General features: G+C 39.8%; 1 protein-coding gene across 4 annotated transcripts in view; it reads left to right on the top strand.

Annotated features, from left to right (window-relative positions):
- Positions 1–26,487, top strand: part of PARD3 (par-3 family cell polarity regulator) — a 647,691-nt gene that overhangs the window by 483,283 nt on the left and 137,921 nt on the right. For all 4 annotated transcript variants that reach the window (XM_066627797.1, XM_066627794.1, XM_066627795.1 and 1 more), the window contains one exon: positions 9,846–10,097. In XM_066627797.1, the coding sequence (XP_066483894.1) occupies positions 9,846–10,097 (252 nt within the window). The remainder of the gene's footprint in view (positions 1–9,845; positions 10,098–26,487) is intronic.

A 26,487-nucleotide genomic window follows, 5' to 3' on the forward strand; every position in this document is an offset into this window, starting at 1 on the left:
AAAGGCTAAAGAAAATTTGAGGACTCCATCTGATAGCAGGTACCACAGCAGATAGAGACCCAATGAAGCTGATCGTTAACAGTTATCATCACCACCTTCACTCCTGCATGACACTAACATTTTGACTCCTTGGGGTTCATGACAGTTTGATTATATTCTAACCTGAGCTACATTTTATTATATTCTGTTGCAGACTTTTATTTTTCTGTTATAATTATTTGTTTTCACTCACACTTTTGTCCTGACTACAGTTACTCTTTAGTTTGCAGTGTGTGTACTTGTGTGGTAGATGCTTGAATTCAGAGAGCCCATAAAAATTGCAGTTAGGATGTTTCCAGAATATATTTAAGTATATTCTTGTTAGAATGCTGTTGTGTTATGCCAAGAAGACACCCATATACCTCAGGCTTTTCTACAGTGTGAGTGTTTGCTTCATGGCCTTTGTTGCCTGGTGGCTGCCAGCTACTGAAATTTGTGACACATGCAGTCCATTTGCTTCACTGGGGCCTGAAGAGTTCTGCAGTTTGATTGTACTCAAAGAAAAGTTGTTTTTGCAGATAGCTAGCAAGAAGCAGGTAGATCAGCACCCTTGGGTTGTTGAGCTGCTTCCCTGTGTGCTCAACTAGTGTGTTGATAAACACATAGTTAGCTATCGCAGAAAACAACATCAGACACTACTACTGTCTTCAGAACAGAACGGACCATGTAAAAGGCTCTCTGAAATGGGTGTGTGTGGATTTGCTACTGTGTGGGCAAATAGGGCAGGCACACACAAAGAGAACCATCTATGCAGCTGCAACTTTGGGTAATACCTGAAAACCAAGTTAGTTAATGGGGTTGCAGTTAAATATCTTGGTTAGTTTCAACTTATAAAGTATTCTCTTTTTGTTTCTTTGTGTTCTTAATGGCACACATCACTTAAACTCAGTTTTACTTGGCCTCTGAATCGCTCTACCTTTGATGAAATGCATAGGGAAGCCAGGTTGGGTATAATGAATTTACTGTGTGCAACAGAAATGCAACAAAAATTCTCAGGGGTCAGAGAACAAGTGGATGCTCCATTAAAAAATCAATCAGGGCCACAATTATATAAAATTATTCTGCCCTGACTCTATAATTTTAATGGTATTTTACTTGCATTGTATTTTGCTTGAAGTCTTGAAAGTATTTTTGTTCTCATTGATTAGAAGACAAGCAAATTAATGTAGCTTAATTTTTCCACTGAATGAATTGAGTTGAATAAAGATTTCCATTTTATACATTAGCCCTGCCTTACTGCAAATGCCATCTCATCAGCCATTCCTGGTGTGTACTTGGAAGTTCAAGAAAAGGAAGTTATTTAGACAAGAGGAATTGTAAGAGAGCCCAAATATATGGGAAGTATTTCCATATAAAATATGTCTTCTAACTGGAATAAATACCCAGCATGGCTGCTGAAACTATCTTGCAATTCCAGGTGCTAGCAGATGAATGTATGACCCCACCCCGTAAATGTTTAGGAATATATCAAACTTTTAACTGAAGCATCTTGCATTCAATGCATAGCATATATCTGTGGTTCTCAAGTGTTTAGTGTCGGGACCCACTTTTTAGAATGAGAATCTGTCAGGACCCACCGGAAGTGATGTCATGACCAGAAGTGACATCATCAAGCAGGAAAATTTTTAACACTCTTAGGCTGGAATCCTACCCACACTTACCCAGGAGTGACTATCATTGTTAAAAGTATATACACAGTAACCTGTTAAAAGTACATATCTGTAGCATTTCTCTAAATGCAGTCACATAGCAGTCTAATATATTAAAAATAAAATATTGAAATGAATGGAGACCTACCTGAAATGGGCTTGCAACCCACCTAGTAGGTCCTGACCCACAGTTTGAGAAACACTGGCATATATGGTAACTCCTCATTTCACGTCAGCACTTATTTATTGATAAAATGATAGCTTTTTAGGCCAGTATATAGAGAATATCCAGTGGAGAAACGAAGATAGCACTATTGATTTTTTTTTTAACTAAAGGCTTCTCCAGTTAGTACAAAACATGCTTTTACCAAATTTTAACAGGACAGTTATGTAAATCTCTGTTCAAAGGTAGCAGCATGATATCTAATAGATACAAAATGGATTAAAGACTACCTTTATACCAACTGCTCCTTACCTCTTTTGATAAACTTGGATGATGTGCTTTTGAAAGAGAAAGCAAGAGAATTATGACTGCAAGGAAGATACTTGCACAGGATCAAACTCTGCATCATTTTCACCTTTGCTGTGACTCTTGCTCTTCTTATGTAAAAATCTGCGAAGTTGACAAGACGATTGAGTGAAATACGCTCCTCTACAGGCTTGTCAATTTCAGCTCCCACAACTTTTTTTTTACAGGTTTAGTGTTAGGGTTTTAACATGGTAAGCCTATGATGAACTATGGATGGGTTTCACTTGTCAACAGTAATATGATGTTCCTTAGCCAATAAATGCTCATTAATGATATTCAAGCCAGTACTCCAAATCACAGTGTCTCGAATAACTGGGAAAAGGCACATTCTCCCAAGTGGCAAGCTATTGTAGTTTGAATGCTGAAAAATCATGACATTACTAAAATGGAATTGCTTCCTTGAGGGAAAAAATGACTGGATCCCATGCAACAAATGAACAGAACAACTACACATTTATTGCACTATAAATTGATTTTCTGGGAAGATCCTAAAGAAGAGATTTGAGAGGCATGAAAGCTTACATTCTAAACATTTATAATTTCTGAACTTTTTTTTTTAAAGAACCCTTGTTTGTCACTTTTGGCAGCGGTAATAAATAATTTATATGATAAATAAGCAATTTTTTCTATTAATTTATTTTTTAACCATTTGAATGGTATCATTGTTAGGACAGAGGAAAATTAAGGTGGCAGGAGCAGACTCTAAAGCACAAGATGGACTGATATTATCTTCAGGGTGAGCTAGATTTGAGAGAAATAAAATCCGAAGGCCATAGTTAGGTCATCAAGTTTTGTTTATTTACTTTTGCTATTTCAGGGGGATTTTATTTATGATGCATTTTGCACACGTGCTCCCCCAAAAAACATCCTTGGAAAACAGACCTATACTTATTTTCTTTGACACTTATTATTGGGAAACTACATTGACCTTTTGCCTGTTTGTCAAAGAGATTACATTTGCTTATGGGTTTGTCCTTTCAAATTTTGTCATTGGGCATTGAGGCTAATGTGGAAAAGGTAGTTGTCCTTTACTATTCCAGAACCAGAAGAGGGAGCTCCCAGCACTGGTTTTGTAGGTCTTGGTAAAAAGCCTTGTATTCCTGTAAGTCCCACCCCAAATGTAATGGAAGTAGAAGCAGAAATTTGCCAAGTGGAATGCCCACACCAGTTTACGAGGCTGAAAATTACTGCAGTAAAGTTTTCCAGTCTTGCTTTCTAAATACATTGTATGTTTTCAGGACTCTTCAGTTGTAAAGAATTAGAACTCTTTCTCCTATTTAAAAAAAACTTGCAAGTCATTTGTAGTGTGATTTTTAAACATCCACTTAACTCCATGCTGAAAAGCTGTGTAAGAAAATTCCCTTGGAATTTTTTGAGGGAAAATGTTGAGTGACATTTTAAGAGCTATAAACTTCAGAGCACCTGTTGATAATTGCATTACAGGCAAATTGTTTAACTAAGGGCACAATCCTAACCCACTTTTCTGCACTGACATAAGGGCTATGCAGCTCCGAGGTATATGAGCAAACACTTCCTTTGAGGAGGCCTCCACAAGTGCCACCCACCTGCAGGATGCAGCAAACACCCCACTGCAACAGCTATGCCAGTGCTGAAAGGTTGGTTAGGATTTGGGCCTAAGGTCCCAGTTTAGTGCACCTTTACATGGAATCACCCCTCCCATCCAACACACTAGGACCTACTACTGAGTAAACATGTATAGGATCGGGCTATAAGACTGAATTCGTGGTGATTGTTGCTTACTTGTGTAAGTAGCAAAATCTATACGTTACAGAAAAATATATGCTCTGATTTGTGGGTGTATATGAATGGATTGATGTGATGTGTGTCTATATCTTGGGAAAAGAATTGTCAAGAGCAAAATCTTTACTCCATCCAGTTATGCCAGTAGTAGGTTTTGAATTACATTGGCAAGTATATCTAGATTGCAAGTACTGAAAACGTTCTCATAAATTGGTATGCTAGTGTTGTACATTTTTCACCATTTTTGAAGCACTTGTGTGTACGTTCATGTTCATGCCCACAATTACACACATAGTTAGCTAATTAAAATAGCCCATTGATATCTTGTCCTGGTGGACCAGGTCATTCCATAATCATAATTTCCTGTACTGTCTGTCCCCCCTCCCCAGGGTGTAAAAGCCCACGCCTCTTAGAGATAATAAAGCTTTCCTTCATCTTCCTTTAGTGCCATTAAAGCTACAGGCCTTTTGCTGTAAAGAAAGTATAATAATGAATAGAAATGTTACAACAAGAACAGAAGTCTTGTGTTTTCCCTTCATCATGCATCATCCATTTTAATTAGAGAAAAAGGTAGTGAGCACAGTGACAAAAGTGTGGAATTAAAATCATTAATTGATGTCAAGCTGAAGAGAGGCTGCTAACATGAATTTAGTGACAGCAGGAAGGAAATTAACCTTATTACTTTATTTAGAGCATTAGTTTATTTAATATTTTTTGTCTATGCAAATTCAAAGTGCTTTATTTATGACAATGGCAAAGGACAAATAATTCATTAAAATTTGAATATTCATTATTTCACAGCAGAGTCTTACAAGACACGTAGTGTTTTTAAAACATCCGTTAGTTGAGAGATGTGCTTTAACGTGTTTAGAGTTTTATTTTCAGAAATCTTATGTTTTGTTTTTAAGTGAGAAGTTATTTTCCCTATAATATATGTTTTCGGGGTTTCTGTACTTGCCCATATTTATTGAGAAAAGCACCTGATGCAAAAATGTATCAAGTAATATTTTCATTAACTTTACAGTTGACAGTAGTGAAATATCAAACAAAATGTCTTTCTTCCAGTGTTTCATAATAGTGTCTATTGGTTTAACTGATCATCTTCATTGCTTCAGTGAAAGTTTGTTCTAGTAAGAATAAAGTTTAATGGAAAACATACCAACCTGCTCTTAAAAGAATGATAGCACCATCCTTTCAGATAATTTGTGACCTCTGAGGTCATGATAAAAGAATAGTGGGAGTGTTGTCTTCCAGTAAAGGCCATCTGGAGCTATTAAAATATCAGATGGAGTCCGGGCTTGAACAGCAGGATGCTCTCCTGGTGTATTTCCAGAATTCCCAAGGAGACCATAATATTTTTACTGGGAAACCAACACTTTGCTTCCCCTGAGCAAAATATTTTCATGGCTTTTGTATATGAGACAAAAAGATCTGGGAGTAGGAACCTTGTTGACTGTAAATACGAATTAATGTTTTGCCTTTGTGCATTTAATATTTTTATCTAGATATTTATTGACAAATTCAAATGAATCCTGGTGAACACACATTGCTTGCACTTTGATCGTTGTTGGCATGACTGTGAATATATAGGTTCCCATTCTTTTGGCCATGGAAAAGCAAGATTGGTTTACTTATATATAATCCATCTTCAAATGCTCAGTCATCTTGAAAAGGTCCTTTGTCTCTTAAACTTCCATAGCCAAGTACCTTACAGAATTGACTGTGTACATTGATGTGTTTATTCAATGTATGTGATGTATTATTGGGTGTGTTTATTCAAGGGTATTATTCAAGGCTTCAACAGGGCACTGAGCCAATAGTTACTTGACTGGTGTTTGCATTTATATCTCACATGGTTCTGAAAGTTTCTTTCTTTTTATTCTTCTCATAGTTCTTTACAGAGATCTTTAGGCATGCATGTTACTCAGAAAACAACCTCATTGCGTTCTACTGGACTTTCTTCCAGGTCTGCATGTAAGCCCTCCTGAACACAGTGGGACTGATGTCTGAGTAAACATGCATAGGATTGTTAATGTTGGAATTTGCCTCATCAGTAAACTTCGGAATGCTATGTTGTGGCCCCTAAAGATTTGACTTATGATGGCATATCTAACTGGACACACTTTTCAGAATCATAGTTGTAGTAGCATTTACGTAGGATCAGAACCATATAAGCAAGAGGCAAATGGCACAGATGAACTGTATCAAACAGTGAAGCAAAGAGAGTGAAAGAGGAGAGGGGAAAATACCAATCCTGAATAGCAGTGCTGAGATAGACTTTGTTCTGCCAAACCATGGGGAACCTTAGAAGCTTTTTAGGAGCACCTCAGTACTCAGCAATAAGATCAGTAGTGGAAGACAAGCCCAATACTGATCAGGTATGAAGCTGCTTTACACTAAGCCAGATCACTGGCCCATGTAAACCAGCATTGTGTACTCTCTTGAACTGGCAGCAACACTCTCAGGCAGAGGCCTTTTCACCTACCTGAAATTCTTAACTAAAGATGGTGGGGATTGAACGGGATGTCTTGCGTGCAAAGTGTATGTTCTTTCATTGAGATACAACTCTCCATGGAAGATAGCTTGCCCACTCAATACAAATCTTCCCCTATGAGAGTAATTCCCAAACAATGAACTGTGGCTCCCTAGGGAGTTGCAGTAACCAGCCAGGGGAATCCTCACGGAAAATTCACTGCTCTATACAGTGTATAGGATTGTAGACCTAATGGGGAGCCACTAGCCAATGGCCCAGTAGGTCAAGGGAGCCACCAGTCGAAAATGTTTGGGAACCACTGCCCTATGCTTTGTCATCCCAGGGAATGCGAGGTATATTTTCAGTCATATTCTTGATTTATGTGGGAAGACAGCACGATAGCATATGCCGCAGAATCCAACATGCAGGGGTTCCTTGGCAGAACAACTGTATCTTATGAGTTCCCATTTCATTCAAGTTGGTTCTCCTGACTGTGTTCTGATACTTTCTCTTCTGCTTCTGTTTTTCCACTGAATTTTTGCCAAAGTTGTGACAAAAGAATGAAAAAAACAAGCAATTGGCCGTACAGCTGGATTCATCCAGTTAAATCCTATCCTAGAAGAAGGATCACGGCAAGAAAGGTGGAAAAAAATTTTCAACCGGGGCAACATGAAAACGTCTTCCAGGTCCCAGTTAAAGATTGTCCAGCTAGAGTCCAAAGTGCTCAGTTTCCTGGATGGCTTCTGCTGCCTGCTAACCCTTTGATGTTTGCAAAAGCAGGGACTGTGTGTGTTCCAAGTCTTGCCAAAACCCAGGCCAAAGTTTGGGTCTCACAAGGCTTCAGTTTACATACAGGGGATCCACACTATCTGCTTCTCTTTTAACCAATTCCCCACAGTTACAAGTCCAGTGTATTAAAGAACAATGCAAAAAAATTCCCTGTGTTTATGAGATAGCAGAGTTTCAAGATCACCCTGTTGTCCAGGTTTGCTACTCAAACACCTGATTCCTTTTCTCTCACCTTCTCCTGTCTCCTCTCCTTCTCCTCTCCCTCCTGCTTTGCTTTCACCTTTCGAAAGGACTCCTACTGGCCATTGAGCCCGGTCGTGAGATTTGCTTTCAGCTGTGAAGCTGACGGTATCTCTTCTCAGCTCAGCACTCAGTGATGGTGTCATCACCCAGATCCAAGGAACTGGCTGCTGTGGCGCCCCCTGACTCCCTCCCCAAGCCTGCTGCAGATCGTTGGAGATCACGCAGACACACTTAAAGTAGACGAACTTTAATTATTTATTTAAATGCTCACACAATTTTCTACGGTATAAATTTTATACGGAGGTTGCTTTAAATCTTCCCATCCCATTCTGAGCCTAACCCATTACATCCTATAGAAGAAAAAACCCTACTAACTGCGGATCACTAATGGTGTCAGTTTTTCAATTCCCATTAATCTCAGATAACAGGGACCCCCTGTAGACACAATGCAAGGGCCAGGCCTCTTCAGTCTAGTTCTCTTTCTCCCCTCTTGGCAGCCTCCCCTCTCCCAGCTGCAGCAAAGGAGAGACCTTTTAATATCAAATATCAATTTAAAGACAAGTCTAATATGCAATTATTGGAACTGAGCTGACCTTATTGCTGTTGAATTGAACAGAACCAGGAAATCTATCTAATTCTATGACTTGCACAACAGGGGTCCAATACTTAGTAGCTAACAGCACTTAACCATTGTGGTTACTCTAAGGACAGTAGCAATTATCTGAATAATCAGAAGGATAGTTTATAGTGGAATTCGCAATACGTGCCCCTGTGCTGCTAGCATTACTTGTAACAGGCATTTGTAAAACACTGAAGCTCACTGTCATTTTGGTGTTGTTTGTCTGGTTTCATTCCCATTAGATAACTCCACCCCCCCCCCCCAAGCAATGCACTCATGGAAATGTGTTGCTGTCTCACATTGCAGCAAAATGCCCAGAAGTTTACTTATGTTAACCCATCATGCCAACAGTGCTCTGATTGGGTCCTGCTTTGTATTCCGACAGCCCATGGAGAAAAAACTCTGGTTGCTAAAAGCAGGGCCTTTGCAGTGATTGCCGAAAGTTGTGCAACAATTTTCCTTCTATCAGCTCAAAGCGCAACTTTCTTGGTTGCTTTTTGAAAGAGCGGTGCATGCACATTTTGGGGTTGGTCTTTTGAGTTGCCAGGTCTGTAACAATCCTGTTGTTGTATTGTAAACACATGATTAGCGATTGTAGGTAATCAGTGGGTACAGTTTTATTCCTGCAGAGAATTTATTCATGCAGAGATGCTATTTTGCTATTAATTATAAGTAATGCTTAACAAGATGTTTGTAAAATCTGTGAAAGATGGAGATTCTTCCCCCATTGGATCAGTGGGAAGCTTTCTATTGATTTAAATAAGGTCATCTTTTCTCCATCTGAGGTCTTTATAGAAACCAGAAAGTAGGATTGCTAAAAAGCGATTAAATAGTCTGTGAATGGTTGAAGGGCAGCATTAGATTTAGTATTACAGATAACTTCCACCATGTGCTTTTAATGGTTAGAGGATACTGAAGCCATCAGGTTGCAATATGATATCATTACAGGGTGAAATAATCTCCATGTGCACAATGATTAACAATTACCACATGCAACAGAATCAATGTGCTCATGGCTTTGTGAGCCAAGCTGTGCCTTCCCCAAGGCAGGGTAAGAATTGTCTGAGTGGCAACATTTATGATTGCGTAAATTTTACTGACTAGACAAAGTGGCTTGACTATCCAGACTGAGAAGGTTTCTTGGCTAAATTCACACAAGAATCTTCAGTTTGGTGATTATATCTTATATATGGCAAACCTGAAGACTGCTCTCTCTGCACATAGTGGAAGGGGGGGGGAATGAACGGTTTCTTCTGTAATACCAGAATGGTCACATGCAAATCTTACACATGCAGCTGCCAAATTTGGTAAATTTGGCAACCAATTTGGATGTGTCAGCTTCTACATTACAAATAAAAGTGTTTCAGGCCATTTTCCACTGAAGATTTATGAAGAGTAAACAAGTGTACTCTAGACCAGCCATTCTCAACAAGAGTCATATGGTCCCCTGGAGAGCGCTGGCACATTTGAAGGGAGCCACAGACTGAAAATTTTATGTTTCTATGTTGTATCTTTCTTTGACCAGGGGAGGAACCTGGGAAGAACTTAGGGGTCATAACTTAAAAAAAAAAAAAGGTTGTGAATGGCGGATCTAGAAACCCAGTTCAGGTTAAACTTCATCCTTCCGAAATCCTGCAATGATTAGAGGAAATCTTCTTCAAGCATCACTTACTTACCCATGACTAGAATTATTTTTTGCACTCTATTTTCAAATATATTTCTAGCTTTATTTCTCATTTCCAGAATTCAAGCCAAGACTCGGGAATTTCGCGAGAGGCAAGCTCGGGAACGAGATTATGCCGAGATCCAAGAGTTAAACAGGACATTTCGATGCGACGGTGACTCAATGTATGCCGGAGTTGGTTCATATAATTCCTCTTCAAGTAGTGGCACAATGAACAATAGACCGCAGAGCCCAAGGGAAGGACCAATGGTGGAAGCATTATACGCACAAGTAAAGAAAGCGTGCAATTCAAAGTCTTCACCTGCAGACAGGTAGGCACCAGAATTTAGTCAATATTCTGCTTTTAATGTTTGGTCTGTAATTTTTTAATTTTTTTTTTTTTTTGCCGTGGGAGGTGACTGTTCATCAACTGTAAAGCCTGAACTGCATTTTATTAATGGCTTTTTAAAAGCCTTTGTGAAGAAAAATATTGAATTCGCACAAATCATGTCATAATGGAATGAGAGAGACAATCTCTTCAGATGATTCTAACTCAATTCATCTTCCTTCTAGAAATGCGTTTGGAGGCAAATTGCGCTCTTTAGTATAATTCAAAGTAAAGTCACACATGAAACAGCTACTGGCTGAAATTAGCAGCATTCCCAGTAACTCGCTGAAGTGTTTGTGGGCAGTATCTACCTTTTGGTTTTCTAGAGTGATTCTCAGTAGAAATTTTGAATGCCCTTCTGTTGCTCTTGGGACAATAGACAGGTGGGACTCTTTTTCAAGTCAGTGGTTCCCAAATTTTTTAGCACCGAGACCCACTTTATTAAACAACTCTATCAGGACCCACCTAGTTTTACCAAACTTTTAAAAAAGGAGATCTAGAAAGAAATATTTATTTATAAGTAATGAGAAAATACTCTCAAATATTTATCTCCCTCTATTTAAATATGCTTGCAAACTTCAGGAGCTTAGCTCCTTGCAGGGCAATTAGCCTTTATCTTGCAAACTGCAGGAGCTGAGCTCTTTGCAGGGTAATTAGCAGCTGCAGTATTCAATTTTTGAAAAGCCTTAGGGCTTGAGGCAATTAGTTGTCTGATCTTTCCGTCAACCTTTGGTGGCCCACCCAAAATCAGGTTGTGACCCACAGGTTGGGAACCACTGCCTTAAGTCAATGTTTCTGGATTCCCAAACTGGGGCTTTATAACATCCCTTTGATTTCTGCAAACCAATCCCTGCAACAAAAATAACACTGGAGTATTGTGTTAAATGGTCTAGACAAGACCAGTCTGGCAACAGAACTGTTCTCCAGTCAAAGCCCATTGTTGCATCTCCTGGACCCTGCATGGGTCTGCCTTCTTTGCCGATCATTTTTAGTGCCTCAAGAAATGACAAATAACAGTACATTCCCAGGGTGTTATCACATGCAATCCAATTTATAATAGAGTTATTGTGTGGCATTGTGTGCTAGAACTGTGCACCATGCCAAGAAAAATCTGACATTTGGACCAAAACGTATTTGGAAAGTTTTCATCTGAACAAAACTAAGAAAATTGGTCTGGAGTATAATTATGCCATTGTTGAAGAACCTGTGTCAAATATTTTTCAAGGTTGCAAGGGAGTCATTGTGAGTCCACAACAAGGATTTGTTTTAAGCATGCATTGCCCCATGAATTGTTTACACCCTTTCAACTGCAGTGAATTCTACAGACAAGTTGGTATATGCTAGCAGAAAAAAGTCTCTCTCAAAAGTGCCGATCATGATAGAAAGGCAGAATGTGTATTGAGAAAGAACTTGTAACATGCAAGATCCCCTAAAGTGTGCAGAGTAGACACTTGTGTGACTTGTCATTGGTTGCCCTCACTACTACAGTGCCCATTCATAGGAGTAAATTCTAACTATTCAGTTACATGGTAGAGGATCGTACTTTGGTGGTTACATTGCCAAGGTGGAGGATAAACTTGCTTTCACTTCCTCTCACATTGAGAATGGAACCAGTTCATGCATCCCCCAGCTTCTTGGTCACAGTACTGTGATGGAATGTTGAAAAATGGCTTGAATAATATACATATCATCACACTAAAATCAAGTCACTAAAATCTCATACCATTGCTATGAGATGTACTTGCCTTTGATTGACATGACATGCAATGATGCATGACAGTTTCTCAAATAAATTTAAAGCACAAATATATTATTTGGCAGATGTTCTTTTCCCCAAATGAAGGCAAAACGGTAAAAAAGGCTAATAGTAAAGCAGGAGTTTTCTTAGAGGAATTTCTATTTTAACTTCTTATTACTTCAGCATAAAATTAGCATAAAAGGAAGACCTTAGGGTTACTTTGTTGTTAAGATAACAGCTGAGTTAAATCTATTTCCATAATTGTATGTAATCAAAATAGATACAAGCTGCTAAGCTTCCCTCCAAATCAGAACTTTCCCTTGCTACAATTCAGCAGTTGATTTTTGATTGGTTTAAAATTGCTTCAGGATTAGAGGATTTGGGAGAAGGTAGAACAGTGATAGATACTGTCAACAAGTGTCTTTTACAAACGCAAGTTCTATCAATCAATGCGAACAAACAGTCTGACCATGTGATGAGTAATCACAGGAGTCTTTGTTACAATCATATGAATTTCTGTGCTTTCCTCAGATGAACATATGCAATAATGTTAAATCTCAGTTTAATTCCCATCAAGTAGTTTCCTGCTGAAAATGAGGCTAGTCCAGAGAAAGTACAAAAAAAATGTTATCTGGGACTCGGAATGGTCTTGTTCATCCCAACATTTTGTATCAAACTCCATGCCGTTGTGTTCAAAAGGTTGATTGCAAGTTTAGCTAGAGATTAATCATTTGTCATGGCTATGTCCATTCCATGCAGTACAAATGTTGTTTGAGGCTGCTAAGGTGTTTTGTTCAAATGGTGGCCTCTCCATTTTTGGCACTGTAGGGGGGGAGAAGAGTGTAGATGGAGTTTTTAATTGGTTTCTTTTCCTCTGCCATACCAAACAGAGTCAGGGGAATTACATTCCTGTAGCAAAGGCTTTTAGCCAAGCTAAGAAGTGTGTGCTGTTGTGTTTTACATCGTAGAAAAAAACCAAACAGTTGATCAATAATGGTGCGTGGCTTTTCATTGCAGATGGCATGATGCTATACATTCAGAGTTCAAAAAAAATAAAATAAAATAAAACTATGACCTGCCATCCAGATAGCAAGGGAAAACCCCATGAAAAGACAGCTGCTAGTGGACATTTACTGGCTGTCGCTATGCCATCACTTCCCACCAAGAGTGCATTGTCCTCAAATATAATTGAAGTGAAACAGGCGCTGTGCTGTTGTAAACCCTAAATAGCTGCAAAATAGGAGGCTAGAGTCCCCCAACTTGCTGTGGACACTTTAATGGAAACATAAATACCATAATCATATGCTTTTTGCATTCATTTTGCCATTGAAAAGGAAAAAAAATCCATCTGAAAAAAGCGATCTGTGAACTGGTTTCTGTTCCGTCAAAAGTTGTGCCACAGGAATTAGGCAGAAGAATTTTTGGTCAGAGCAGAGAGAATGGGCAGACAATCCATCTTGCCTCTTGTTTAGTGTATATAATGTGAATACAGTTTATTAAAAATTGTGATACTGATATGTGGCTGTCACAGCACAGCAATATAGCTTTTCATTTTGCTGTTAGCTTTGGTTTGCCTAATAATACGTATCTACCTCAGCTTAACTTCAGTGGCTGTGTAATATCCTTAGGCCTGACCCACCCATGAAGCCAACTGAAGCTTTTGCCTGAGGTAGTAGCTTAGTGGGTAGACCCATTTTGTCCACCTACTTGCCTGCACTGCTTCTCCTTCTCCTTCCTTTCCCTGGACTGGAAAAGGAAGTGGGGGACTGGGAGGAAGGGCAGATGTGGAGGGGACAAGCATGCTCATCTAGAACATTGGAGAGTGGAAGGAGCAGGGGCTGGCATATCATTCCATAAAGAGGGCAGAATATTTGGCATGGCTCAAGTGTCAAGAGGTCTTGGGTCAGCCCTGAATATCCTTTAACAGAATTTAGAACCACCCTGAAGAAGACTAAAGTGTCTATACTATACTACTTTCTATACTAATAAAGTATAGAAAGAAAAATAACTTTCTATAATAATCCTAGTCATATTGTAATAAAGCTGTAGAATATTATGGGGTGAATATTTCTTAAAAATGGAAAAGCAAGATACTTGCACATTGTATTGTACTTCATTATTTGTATTGTCAATCATGTGAATGATCTTTAAAGTTTGAGGTATTGCTCATTGCATATAAATCCAGTCTTTCTGCCAAACCCATAATAGATGCAGATAAGAGTTATTGCTCAGGATAACACTTTCCATGCTAAAAAATGTATCTCTTTTTCTCTTAAAAAGAGGGTTGTGACCATTTTTGAAGTTGCTATGAAGTGTGTAGTACCGTAGGAAGGAAAAGGCTGTGGTTTTATTACTACCCCAGCTATAGTGCATTCTGAGATGAATTGCTTTGGATAAAGTCTGTGGGTTTATTAACTTTCATTATTTGCTTGGTAACTTATAGGGCCTAAAATGGGCAAGCTTGCTTATGTTGAGCTACACCTCGTTCTGTAAGTTGGTCCCGCTGAGACCACTTTTAATGGGACTGTTAGGAAGTGTGTGCTTTCATTTGGCATACTTAAGAATAACATTGTGTGAGGCTGGTATATGTTACTTGTGTCTCAGGGCCTCTGAACATGCTCAGCTGTTGATGGTGTCAAGAACAGCAGACCCCCTGAGCATTTTTTGAATGAGCACTGTTCCCTCTCAAAAAAGCCCCTGGGGACATTTCTTCCCATCAACCTAGGACCTTTGTGCTAGGGACTGCTCTCTCATGCATTTGAGCAGGGTTAACATGGCCTTTTCTAGCCCAGGATTGGGGCATTTAAAGAGCAGGCTTTAGGAACCAGAGCCTCTCAGTGTGACTGCAGCTTGGAACCTTGAGCTTTCACAAAAAGTCCTGTCAGATCCTTGTGACTACCCATTCACGCGGTGGGATGGGGGTTAGGTTAGCTGTCATCAAATAGCACCACATGAAGCACCTGCAAAGCATGGCAAACCACTGTTGAAACTGATTGGTGTTCCCCGAGCATTTTGTGGTGATGCATACAACATGGGGATTTGCTATTCAGAGTGGGGGGAGAAGGTTTGAAATTCCACCAGGCAAGTACAAGGTCCTGTTGTGGGAACCTATGCCGGATTTGGATCTGGCCACCGTTAATATTCTCATATCCACACAGAACAAAAAACTTTTTATATGTAGTGAATTGAATTGAAACAGTAAATCTGAACATTAATACAGAACTTAAGTGTGCTTCATGTAAGTTAACTGATTGTAATCTTTACAACAATCCTCTAAGTTAGGTCACTGTTGTAACCCCTGTATTAAAGATGGGGGAGCAAAGCTCAAGAGTTTATAGTTTGTTTGGCTGGAGTTTGACGCATTCTTCATCGCTATGCTGCACCAGCTCTAATACACAACTGACTGCTTTAGAACTGAGAATTATCTTTAAATGCATCGATTTGATTAAAGTTTGAGCCACTGCTCATTGCATTCCAGGTCAGAATCAGGATGGTAGTTGAGGAGGGAGGAAGCAGAACTCCAGGGCTTCTCCCACAACATCAGGTGCTGCCTTTGAAGCTCTTTTCAAGAGAGAAATCCTAGCAGAGAAGTATGGAGCTCAGCAAGACGCAAACTGAAAAATTTCCTAGGGTGATAACTTAATATCTTGGTCTTTCCCAAGAGTGACCTGAAGGGCAGTATTTAGCCCACGTTAGGTTAAGGCTACAATCCTACACAAATTTACCTGGGAGCAAGTTCTACATAACAGAGCAGGTGTTACAGATCTGTAACATTTCCCCAAGTGCAGTCACATATCACAGTAGCATCAAGTCTAATATGTTGAAAAAAAAATGCACCTTGAAATGAATGGGAACCCAACTGAAATTGGCTCGCGCAGTTTGAGAAACACTACTCTAAGAGGTTGGGCTGAACTGAGCTAGATCTTTAAATGAAGCACAATACGTTTCTAAGTAGCACTAAGTGGCAGAAGAATGCACTCTAATTTGTTTGTTATACATTAGTGTCCCTGTCCCCAACCCCTTGTATCAGCAAGTGATATGTTCCAAGACCTACCATGGATACCCAAAACCACGTATAGTAGCAGAACCTATGTATAAGTTGTTCTTTGTTTACCTATAATAAAGTTATTATTTTTTTTACCTTTGTTTACCTTTGTTTACCTTTGTTTACCTATAATAAAGTTATTTTCACAACAACGCTGCAATAACTTGGCAATGTGCGCAGTGAAAAAGTTAGCATCTAATTGGATGCAATAAAGCAGTCCAGAAGCGTGAGTGCAGAAGACTAAAAGAGGTGAGTGTGATGGGGTGGGAAGGTTTCACTGCCTTACTCAGAATGGTGTGCAGTTTGAAATTTATGAATTGTTTATTTCTGGAATTTTCCATTTAATATTTTCTGGTTGTGGTAAACCACAGATAACTGAAACTGCAGAAACTGAAAATGCAGATAAGGGGGTTCTACTATAATGTTAATAGGTGTGGCTTTGGCATGGGGGAGTATCAAGAGGAGCTCCTGAAGTTCCAAAATTTACCATCACACCATTGCTCAGAATGGACCATTTCCTAGCACTGAATTCTTTAAAAACTTTTTAAAAGGATGGCTTATTCTTTGATATAGCGTATATCATCAGACTTGTTTTCCAGATAAATCTGCTTTGTTCCATAATGATTAAAAATATGCCTGTTCTTTATATCAGACTTGTAGGTTGCTTGACCTTGTTTTAGTATGAAGGAGATTCTGTTTGCCCTGCTCTTGTATTAACATGAGGATCTAATATTGGTGGACTCAATGCAATGCAGCGTATATTGTGCTATATTGTGATTTTTGTTGTGATGCCATTAAAGGTTTTGGATTTGCATTTATTGTGATAGAAATGTGACTGATGATTTCAGAATTTAAAAGGTCTGTAATAGACCTTGCATACCTGACCAGATTGTAGCTTCTGTACACAAATTGTGGAAGAGAAGCATAATTAACAGCTTTGTGCATATAACATACAACACTGAAAATAATGGCAACATACTGGGGGCAACTCACTCTGTGAGCCTAATGAATCTTTTGTCTTCCCCCCCCTCTTCCTTAAAGTAGTCCTGCCGTATAACACAGCAAAATGATTTTGAAACTTGCCACAATGTGCATGTATAGATTCTTAGACATGTCTGAAAGAAATCTCTGAATTGTAGTAATTGCCAAGAACATTTCTGCAATATCTTTTCTGCAATATGATCAGGTTAGGAAGTGGTCTGTTTCAGACAATTAGGTCTGCAACTGTATTAAGTAGATTAATTAGGCAACTACAACCTTATCTGACTAAATGGTGTGAACAAATATTGATCAATGATCTTAAAGGTTTTCACACTTGTTTTGACTTTTTTTTTTAAAGTTTACTACTGCTGTAGAGAATGAAAAAGTAAATATTAAACAAGACCTCTCCTAAAAGTCAGGGATGGATTTAGATTTTAAATTGCAATATAGCTCATATGGCCCATCAATAACTCACACAGCTGTCTATATTGATGCTTTGGTAGTATGCTAGTATAAATAAATTGAGTACAGGAGGGGCCTTGGTATCTTGGAGGAATCTGTTCTCAGACCGTCCCGTCCCCGCCCCCCCCAATGCAAAATACCAAAATTCATGGTTTCAGGCCCTTTAAAGCCTCTGTGGACTTCAAAATGCCTCATAGAGGGGAAAAAAAACACGATTTCCTATTTCCAGAGGGAAACCAGAAGTGACGTTTTTAATGCCTTATAAGGCATTGGGACACCCAGGGAAGCCCTTTGGAAGGTTCAGGTTGAGCCAAGTCTGACTCAGTGCAGATCCAGGCATTGAGTCAGATCCGTGGATATAAAATCAGCCAATAAACAGGCTCCAGCTGTATTTAATTAAAAGGCAAAAGATGATCAAAAGTTATCTCACTGTTTGACAGCCAGTACTCTTAGGGCAAGGATGGCAGGGAAAAGGAGATAGTAGATCAAAATCTATTTTGAGTTAGCAAGGGTTTCTCACTCCTCCCTGAATAAGACTACTGAAAACAAAGGAAAGCTGGGGAGAAAACCAAAAGTAGATTTTTGTGTAAGAAGAGTGAGCTCAGTACTGATGTCAAACAATTCCAGAACTAACCATTTGCTCAGAAGCATATCTCATTCTTTAATTATATCTAATCTCCTGAGCCACTTTTGCACCTGCCTCTGGTTACTTGACCTCAAGGTTCTAGTGAAAAACAAAAAAGATCCCCCAAACCTGAAGTCTGCCCAACTGTGCTCTAGACAGTTTGGCATCAGGACCCACCTAAAAAAAAAGTTTCACTTTACCAGTTGCTCAAGCCTCTGTGGCTATAAGGTGATTGGGCAGCAGTGCTCCTCCCTAATAGCAGGTTGCTTAACCCTTGATGCACATAGTTTAATCTACCCTGTAAGTTGCATGAACCATCCAAAATATAGTCATGACCCACTGGTGGGCCATGGACCCACAGTTTGGGAACTGCTGCTCTAGGACATGGTTTGAAGGCACGCAACGGGCTCATCAAAACAAGTCTGGGTTGAGTAAATCCTGGGATAGGAGACTTATCTTGGAACCCTGTTCGTTCCACTTTGAGTTCTATGATGGAACGAAGACAGAAAAGAAATGCAATGAAATAAAAATGCATGTGACTCCCAGTGGCACCGTCTCAAGCCATCATTCTTGTATGTACATCATCCTAAACCTCCAGTGCAGATTGTGGCTTTTTCTAATGGCATATGTGCCAGAAGTTTCCTACACAGAACTGACAAATAGTGGGCATTTGTATCAACCTTCCATCTCCTTGGGATGACTTCTCTCAGTTTTCCACACGATTTAAAGACTTTTTGAAATGCAGTTTTCAGGAGTTTCTGTTTTCCTGCTGTCTGCATGGTGATCTAAAAGCCCCTCATCTGTTCCCCAAACAGACTGATAAGACTTGTTTGCTCTTCCACAGACTCTGGGTAACAGAAGCAAAAGGCATCACTAAGTTTGGTATTTAGTGGTCTTAGGTTACTACCTCTCCCTCCTGCCAACATGGATGTAATAAAAAGCCTCTTTTAATATAAATTCATGAGGATTTATGCAGAGCCCCTATTGTGAGAGATTTGCTGTGACTCTATCCAATGTTTGGGTTATGACTTTGGAGGAGTGGTGGTGGGGGAGGATTCATAAAGGAGTTCTATTAAAATATTCAAGTCTCCCTGGCAGCTTACATGACTGTGGGAACTTCCCAATACTGCATTTACTGTGGGTGCATCGTGGCTTTGTTTGTTTGAAGTTGGGGGGGGGGTCTGCTTCCTTTGTTACCATAATGAGGTTTGTGCTGTAATCAAAGGACTGGCAACTATTTGTTTGCTTTCCCCCCAAAAACAAGTTCTTTAAGGCATGCTATAAATGGGAGAACGTATGGAAAGATAAGAAAGGAATGGGCTTCCCCTAGAAGGTTACAAAACAGGAAGAGAATGAGGGGCCCACCTTAAACGTTCACCTTATAGATAAAATAACTAAAAGGTCACAGAACAATCCTCCTTTGTTACAAGCCAGCAATAGCTCCGTTCAGTTCTGCAAATGTTTTACTTAAGTGCAACAGCTGTCAGTAGCAAGCCAAGAGAATTCTGAAAAGTACAATTTACTTCAGGAGTGATTCAGAACTTGTCGCCCTTAATCAGTGTAATGCCACAATCTCTATGCAGAAATGGGAATGGTAAGGCAGGCTGTTGCCAAGAATGTGAATGGAGAGAACCCTTTGTTTGTTTTGCTCATCTTGCAGAATGGACTTGTTAATAGGTAAAAACTTGATAGTCAGAAACTTAATTTGAGGCCCAAGCAGGCCAAGATTGCTACTTCTGAGTAACCGGGAATTGCCATATGGGCTTAAAGGCACATTAGCTAAAGAATGTTGTTAGCACGGTGTCTGTAAGTTCCCCTCAAACAGAACTCTGTGCTCTGCAAATCTGAGAGTTGCAAGATGGAAAACCTTATATGTATATGTGGCTGATTTTAAGAAAAGCTGTGTGTTTCACCTAGTTCATAAAAGAAGGGGTTTATATTTGTTCTAAGTGTTAAACCCCAGGAGTTAGTCTGATAATTTCTATTTCAACTGCATTAGTATATCCCAAGCCTTCTCTAGGCTACCATCTCTGCCTCTGCTAAGATTCCCCCAAAATATTTTAGGGGAAATGCCTTTGGGCACCAAACATACTTGCTTGTGAAAATGACCTTTTCTATGGTCAGATTTCGGTTAGAGGCATGTCTAATTATTAATGTAAATAATAACTGTGAAATTTACACATCATAATAATAATCATAATAATAGAAATGTGAAATTTACACATCATAATAATAGATAAAAAAGTACTGTTTGTCAAATGCTTCGGCTTAGCCTGAGGCAGCAGTTCTCAAACTGTGACTCTGGGGACCCACCAGTTGATTATGACCCAATTTTTGGTGGTTCATGGAACTGATAGAGCAGGTTAGGCTACATGCATCAAGTGTTAAGCCATTTCTGCCCAACAACAGAAATCAAATGTGTATACCTGTAGGCTGGGCAGAAATGGGTTAAACAAGCTGTTACTTGGGCAGAGCAGCACAGCTGCCCAGTCACCATTATAGCCACACCCCTTGGCATTTACAAATCAGGCAGCAGCCTGTAGGGCCTCTAAAAATTTTGGGAACCAGTGGCCTAAGGACACGTTTCTACCATTCATTATTAGTTTTACTAGATTTCTTCGTCTTGCCCCATTTGTACCCTCATGACCTAGTTTATTAAACTGAATTGGTACATTAACTTCATGACTTGTGTAAGAAAAAGGTGCATATGGCATTGGATGGTTGCATGATCAAAATGAAACTACAGTCCTTCTGTTCTTTATTTCCAAAATGATAAATGGCAAATAAAAAGTTTCTACATGTTGATTTTATGTTCAGGGTGATACATGTCCCACTTTAAGAGATCCTATGATTATTGATGTACCTGGCTCGCAGATCTTTTTTACAGGTGCTTTTCCCAGTGTTACTGATACTGCCTCCAAGATTGCTCCTATGCTGTTCGTGGTACATGTAATCTAAATGTTTTGGCTTCCTGGCACACTTACAAACCACAAGAGCCCAGGTTCGTTAAACCATCTGTATGGTTCAGTTTACTTAGAAAGCAACACCCAGACTGAATCCTTTGTAAAGTCTGTCACTTGGGCAGTTTGGAAATGCCTAGAAGCTAAACCACATAGGCAGAGCATTCTACATGTGCCCCAAGAGAAAAAGGGAAGGCACAAAGTACAGTAAAAAATGAGAAGAGACCTCCAGATATAGAGTCAATAATTTGTTGCCATACGTAATGAGTGTTGTCACTCTTTACCAGGGATGGCTCTAATTCACTTATTTCAAGAAAAGACCCTGTATTGCTATTTTGAGATGGTGTGGAAGACAGTTCAGGTTTTTCTTTGAAGAAACTGAGGGCCCAGTCCTATCCAACTTTCCTGCACGGGTGCAGCCACAATGGAGCCCCAAGGTAAGGGAACAAATGTTCCCATACCTTAAGGAGGCCTCTGTGTCTGCTGCCCCACCACGAGATGCAGTGCATGTCCCATTAGCACAGCTGCACCAGCACTAGAAAATTGGATAGTATTGGGCCCTGAATCAGAGCTCCCTTAACAAATAATTATGATGCTTGCAACAGTTGACCTGTTGCATCTGGAGACCTCTTCCTGTTTTGTCCTTCTACACATAGTCCAGTCAGCATTGCAGCCAAGTGTGTCAGGAGTGGTAGCTGTATGAAAAATTGTGCATTCAAAGAGAGCGTACATCTATGAAGTCATATTACTCCACCTCATTCCAAAATAGCTAATGCCTGTTGAGTAAGGGGTGAATGCATCTAAGATGCGTTAATTAGTGAGATTGATTTAAAGGTTGCTGAAATCATTCATCATCAATAATCACTCTCCTTAATATTTCATCATAACTTGCTGATTCGCAGGCCACCTTCTTGTCTTTGATTCATTATGACTGCAGACATAATTTAATCTCTCCCATCCAGCTCCCTCTTTTTTTCATTCAAAGATATCTTCTTTAATCTGTAGGACACTGTTAAGATGTTTCTAACATTCAGTCTGCTAATTGATCTAACTTACTAAAAACTGTACTCGAGGCTCAGGCATTTGTTCAGAGGAGCAATTTCCTCTGATGCTTGTTGTCTGTTTTATTTTCTTCTGATTACTGCTAGTAAAAGTTATCTGTAGCTTTTTGCATATATGCTGGCAATAAAGATATTTGTGGAAAGCCCTCTCATTTAGAAAAATTAGTTACTTTTATAGGTGTGTATTTCTATATTGAGAAAAGACTACAGTTTACAGATTCAAAGTGACACAGAAACAGTGGCTCAGAAGCCCATTTCATGCATAAAACTTGTTTATTCATGGTGTTTTCAGTTGCCAGATAGAGAGACGTGACTAAATTTCCTACAGTGTTCACCATTTCATACTAGCTGCCATGGGAAGGGTGTGAAAATGGAGCAATATTGGCAAGTCACTGGAAGGCTGGAAAGGATGCTGAGTTTATTGATTTTAGATGTGAACCAACTGATTAGAACTGACTAGTCAATGCAACATCTCTACTTAGCTACATTCAAGATACTGCAGTTGCTGCCAAATTAATCTTTTGCACCCAATGCATACAGCCAAAAACCACTAGTAGGATTGCGTTTTCCTCACTGGTTATATAAATTCTTCCAGGAAAGTAAATCAAAAGAATTACGTATGATTTCACATTGCTTGCAGTAGTAAGTTTATCACTGCTGTGGATGTGCCATTACTATAAGAACATAAGAACAGCTCCACTGGATCAGGCCATAGGCCCATCTAGTCCAGCTTCCTGTATCTCACAGAGGCCCACCAAATGCCCCAGGGAGCACACCAGATAACAAGAGACCTGCATCCTGATGCATCTGGCATTCTGACATAGCCCAGTTCTAAAATTAGGAGCTTGCACATACACATCATGGCTTGTAACCCGTAATGGATTTTTCCTCCAGAAACTTGTCCATTCCCCTTTTAAAGGCATCCAGGCCAGAAGCCATCACCACATCCTGTGGCAAGGAGTTCCACAGACCAACCACACACTGAGTAAAGAAATATTTTCTTTTGTCTGTCCTAACTCTCCCAACACTCAATTTTAGTGGATGTCCCCTGGTTCAGGTGTTATGTGAGAGTGTAAAGAGCATCTCTCTATCCACTCTGTCCATCCCCTGCATAGTTTTGTATGTCTCAATCATGTCCCCCCTCAGGCGTCTCCTTTCTAGACTGAAGAGGCCCAAATGCCATAGCCTTTCCTCATAAGGAAGGTGCCCCAGCCCAGTAATCATCTTAGTCACTCTCTTTTGCACCTTTTCCATTTCCACTATATTCTTTTTGAGATGTGGCGACCAGAACTGGACACAATACTCCAGGTGTGGCCATACCATCGATTTGTACAACTGCATTATAATATTAGCAGTTTTGTTCTCAATACCTTTCCTAATGATCCCAAGCATAGAATTGGCCTTCTTCACTGCCGCTGCACATTGGGTCGACACTTTCATCGACCTGTCCACCACCACTCCAAAATCTCTCTCCTGATCTGTCACAGACAGCTCAGAACCCATCAGCCTATAATCCATTATGGGTTACAAGCCATGATGTGTATGTGCAACCTCCTGATTTTAGAAATGGGCTATGTCAGAATGCCAGATGCAAGGGAGGGCACCAGGATGCAGGTCTCTTGTTATCTGGTGTGCTCCCTGGGGCATTTGGTGAGACGCTGTGAGATACAGGAAGCTGGACTAGATGGGCCTATGGCCTGATCCCGTGGGGCTGTTCTTATGTTCTTATGTAAAGTTTTGATTTTTTTGCCCCAATGTGCATGACTTCACACTTACTTACATTGAAACGCATCTGCCATTTTGCTGCATTTTGCTGTGATCAGAGGAACTGTTTATAGAAACTCTTGGTTTATCATTTTGTTAATTAATTAATTGACTCTGAAACTGTGGGTCAGGACCCACAAGTGGGTTGCAACCTGATTTTTGATGGGTCACAAAACTGACAAGCTGATATCTGACTAGGAAAATATATGGAAACTGAAAAAGAGCAGCATGTGTGTATTTGCTCATGAGTAGGCTAATGTGCCTTGGTCCAGTATGAAGGACAGGACAAAGGGAACACAGCCCCACCAGAATGGTCCTGATCCTTTGAACACAGGTCCTAACAAACTCTCAGGGAGAAAGTCCCCCTTCCAAGCTAACCAGGAAAATGCATTGAGTCCTATGTAAAGTGAAATTGAGTTACACAGGCACATTTACTTGCAAGAAGATGAATATGGATCAGCTCTTATTGAAGGCCAGTTGAAAGGGAATACAAGGCCACCAGAACTGTCCCAATCTGATGAACATGGGAGCTCAACAAATGTTCCAGAAGTTGCCCCCCCCCCCCAACAATCAAAAGGTTAAAAACACAGGCTTGAGTGGCTGGTAAACTGAAACTTAAAAAAAAAAAATCTCATATAGCTCAAAAAGGTCCCAAATTACTGTCATTTTAAAAAGTGGATCCTGGTGCTAAAAGGCTTGGGAACCGCTGAATTAAAATCTTTATTTCCCACCTTCCCATTTTAAAAAATTGCTTAAGGCAGCTTATGGTTATAAAGTTAAAAGAAAAACCTGGCGCTGAGATGTGGCTTTGTCTCATGAACTTACCCCAAAATGGCAAATTGAAGACACGCAAATAATTTGGCAGAATCCAATGAGTACTTTGCAAGAGGGGGTCTCACCAAGTTTCTTTCCACAGTGCTACTTCTACCCCCTCCCGCATTTCAGGTAATCTGAAATTTGCAGCTTTAGGCATGCATAAAGGGCAAGAGTCAGGAGTACAAGTACTAATCTTCTTTCTCCTAACATCTTAACCATGTCCTGAGATTAAACCAGTTGAACGGTATCCCTAGGCCAGGACAAGATGAAGCCCTAAGTATAGTGTTCAGTGTTGCTTCTCTAATTCTGGAGTCCTAATTAGAATGGATATTAGCAACTTCATCTACTAAAACTCAGCAAACTGGTCACAGCAGACCAACAAGAGTTTCACAACCCCCCTAGGTTGGGAACAGAATGCAACAGGCTCTTTACTGCTGAAAACAGCTCTGCCAGACTCATCTGTATGGTTCATTGCACCATCTCTGCCATGCAGTAATCTGTAAAATTAGTTCTCTTGAATGTTTGGTTGGGTTTATCATTTCCTCCAAGGTCACTTTATTCTTTTCTGGTAGCTCTCAGATTCTCAGTTAGGCCAAGTGGGTTCTGTTCCAGAGAAGTTGGCCTGTATGAGCAATTGTGGTGACTGCCCAAATCTCATTTTTTCCAGAGATCAACCAGGACTGCCAGTCCTTATCAAGAGGACCGCCAATCCTATCTGACAAAAATCCTCAGAGTTGACAAAAAAAAAAAAAAATCCAATTGGATCCATCAGCCTCCCAAAACATATTATCTGAATATAGGTCCTCTTGATCTGACTATGACAAAGGATATTTATTTTTCTGGAACTAGAGATTTCTCATAAAAGTGTTTCATTGAAAATCAAGTGTAAGTTCCATTCCCTTGCACTGCAGAACTTTTAACTATTCAAGTGCTTGATTCTACCTACTCACAGGTTGTTACAACCATATTACAGATACAGGCAAATAGCAGCCAAGTGAATGAATACATGCGAATCTGTTGCTGCATACTCCTTGATGGAACTTCTGTCACAGAATTTGCTTGGATCACAGTCTCAGCCATCCTTTATTTATTTATTTATTTATTTATTTATTTATTTATTTATTTATTTATTTATTTATTTATTTATTTTTACCTTGCCTTTCCTCCCAAGGCGGCTTGCAAAAATTGCTTTAAAAGCAGCAATTTTTAAAAAAGCACAATAGCAGGAATAGGGCAGTAAAAGACAATACAAAAGCAACAGGAACAGTTTATAAATCTGACAAAAGCAGCAATAAATGATAGAAAAGCAAAAGAAGCAAAGATCAAAAGCAACAGCCAAAGCTAGGGAATTGGTTCCCAAATTCAGGACGCACAGTAAGTTTGGAGTCAGAGAGTGTGCAGCTATTGCTGGATTGTAGCAGTGGCAAAGGGTAGCAAAGAGGTCTTTTGATCCCAAGTTACTCCAGCCACGACGGTTGCTGATTGACACCCCCACAAAGATTTTGTCAAATCTCCTGTCCCAGTCTTTTGTCAGACTGGGACTTTGCTGGGGTGAGGACAATCCCCATTGTGTCTTGACACCTGGTTCTGATGCCGTGCTTGTGACGTCTTGTGCCTGATTCTTGTTAGGCACACTGTCCAGCTCTGACAATCTCCTCATGTAACCAAATGCAGAGAATCTCAAACACATGTGTTGTTCCCCATAACAACTCAGATGCAAACAGTTGTAATCTAGGATTTCCACTGAGTGCAGAACCTGGCAGTTGAGAGTGTGTATGTTTCAGTTTGACTGGGGATTGTTGTCTCTCCGAGGGAGAGCTGCAGACATTGTACATAGACCTCCTGCTTAGTTCCTCGCCTCTTCAAAACGCCTGTCACGCTT

Source organism: Tiliqua scincoides, chromosome 5, assembly GCF_035046505.1.
Source record: "Tiliqua scincoides isolate rTilSci1 chromosome 5, rTilSci1.hap2, whole genome shotgun sequence".
NCBI classification, from domain to species: Eukaryota; Metazoa; Chordata; class Lepidosauria; order Squamata; family Scincidae; genus Tiliqua; species Tiliqua scincoides.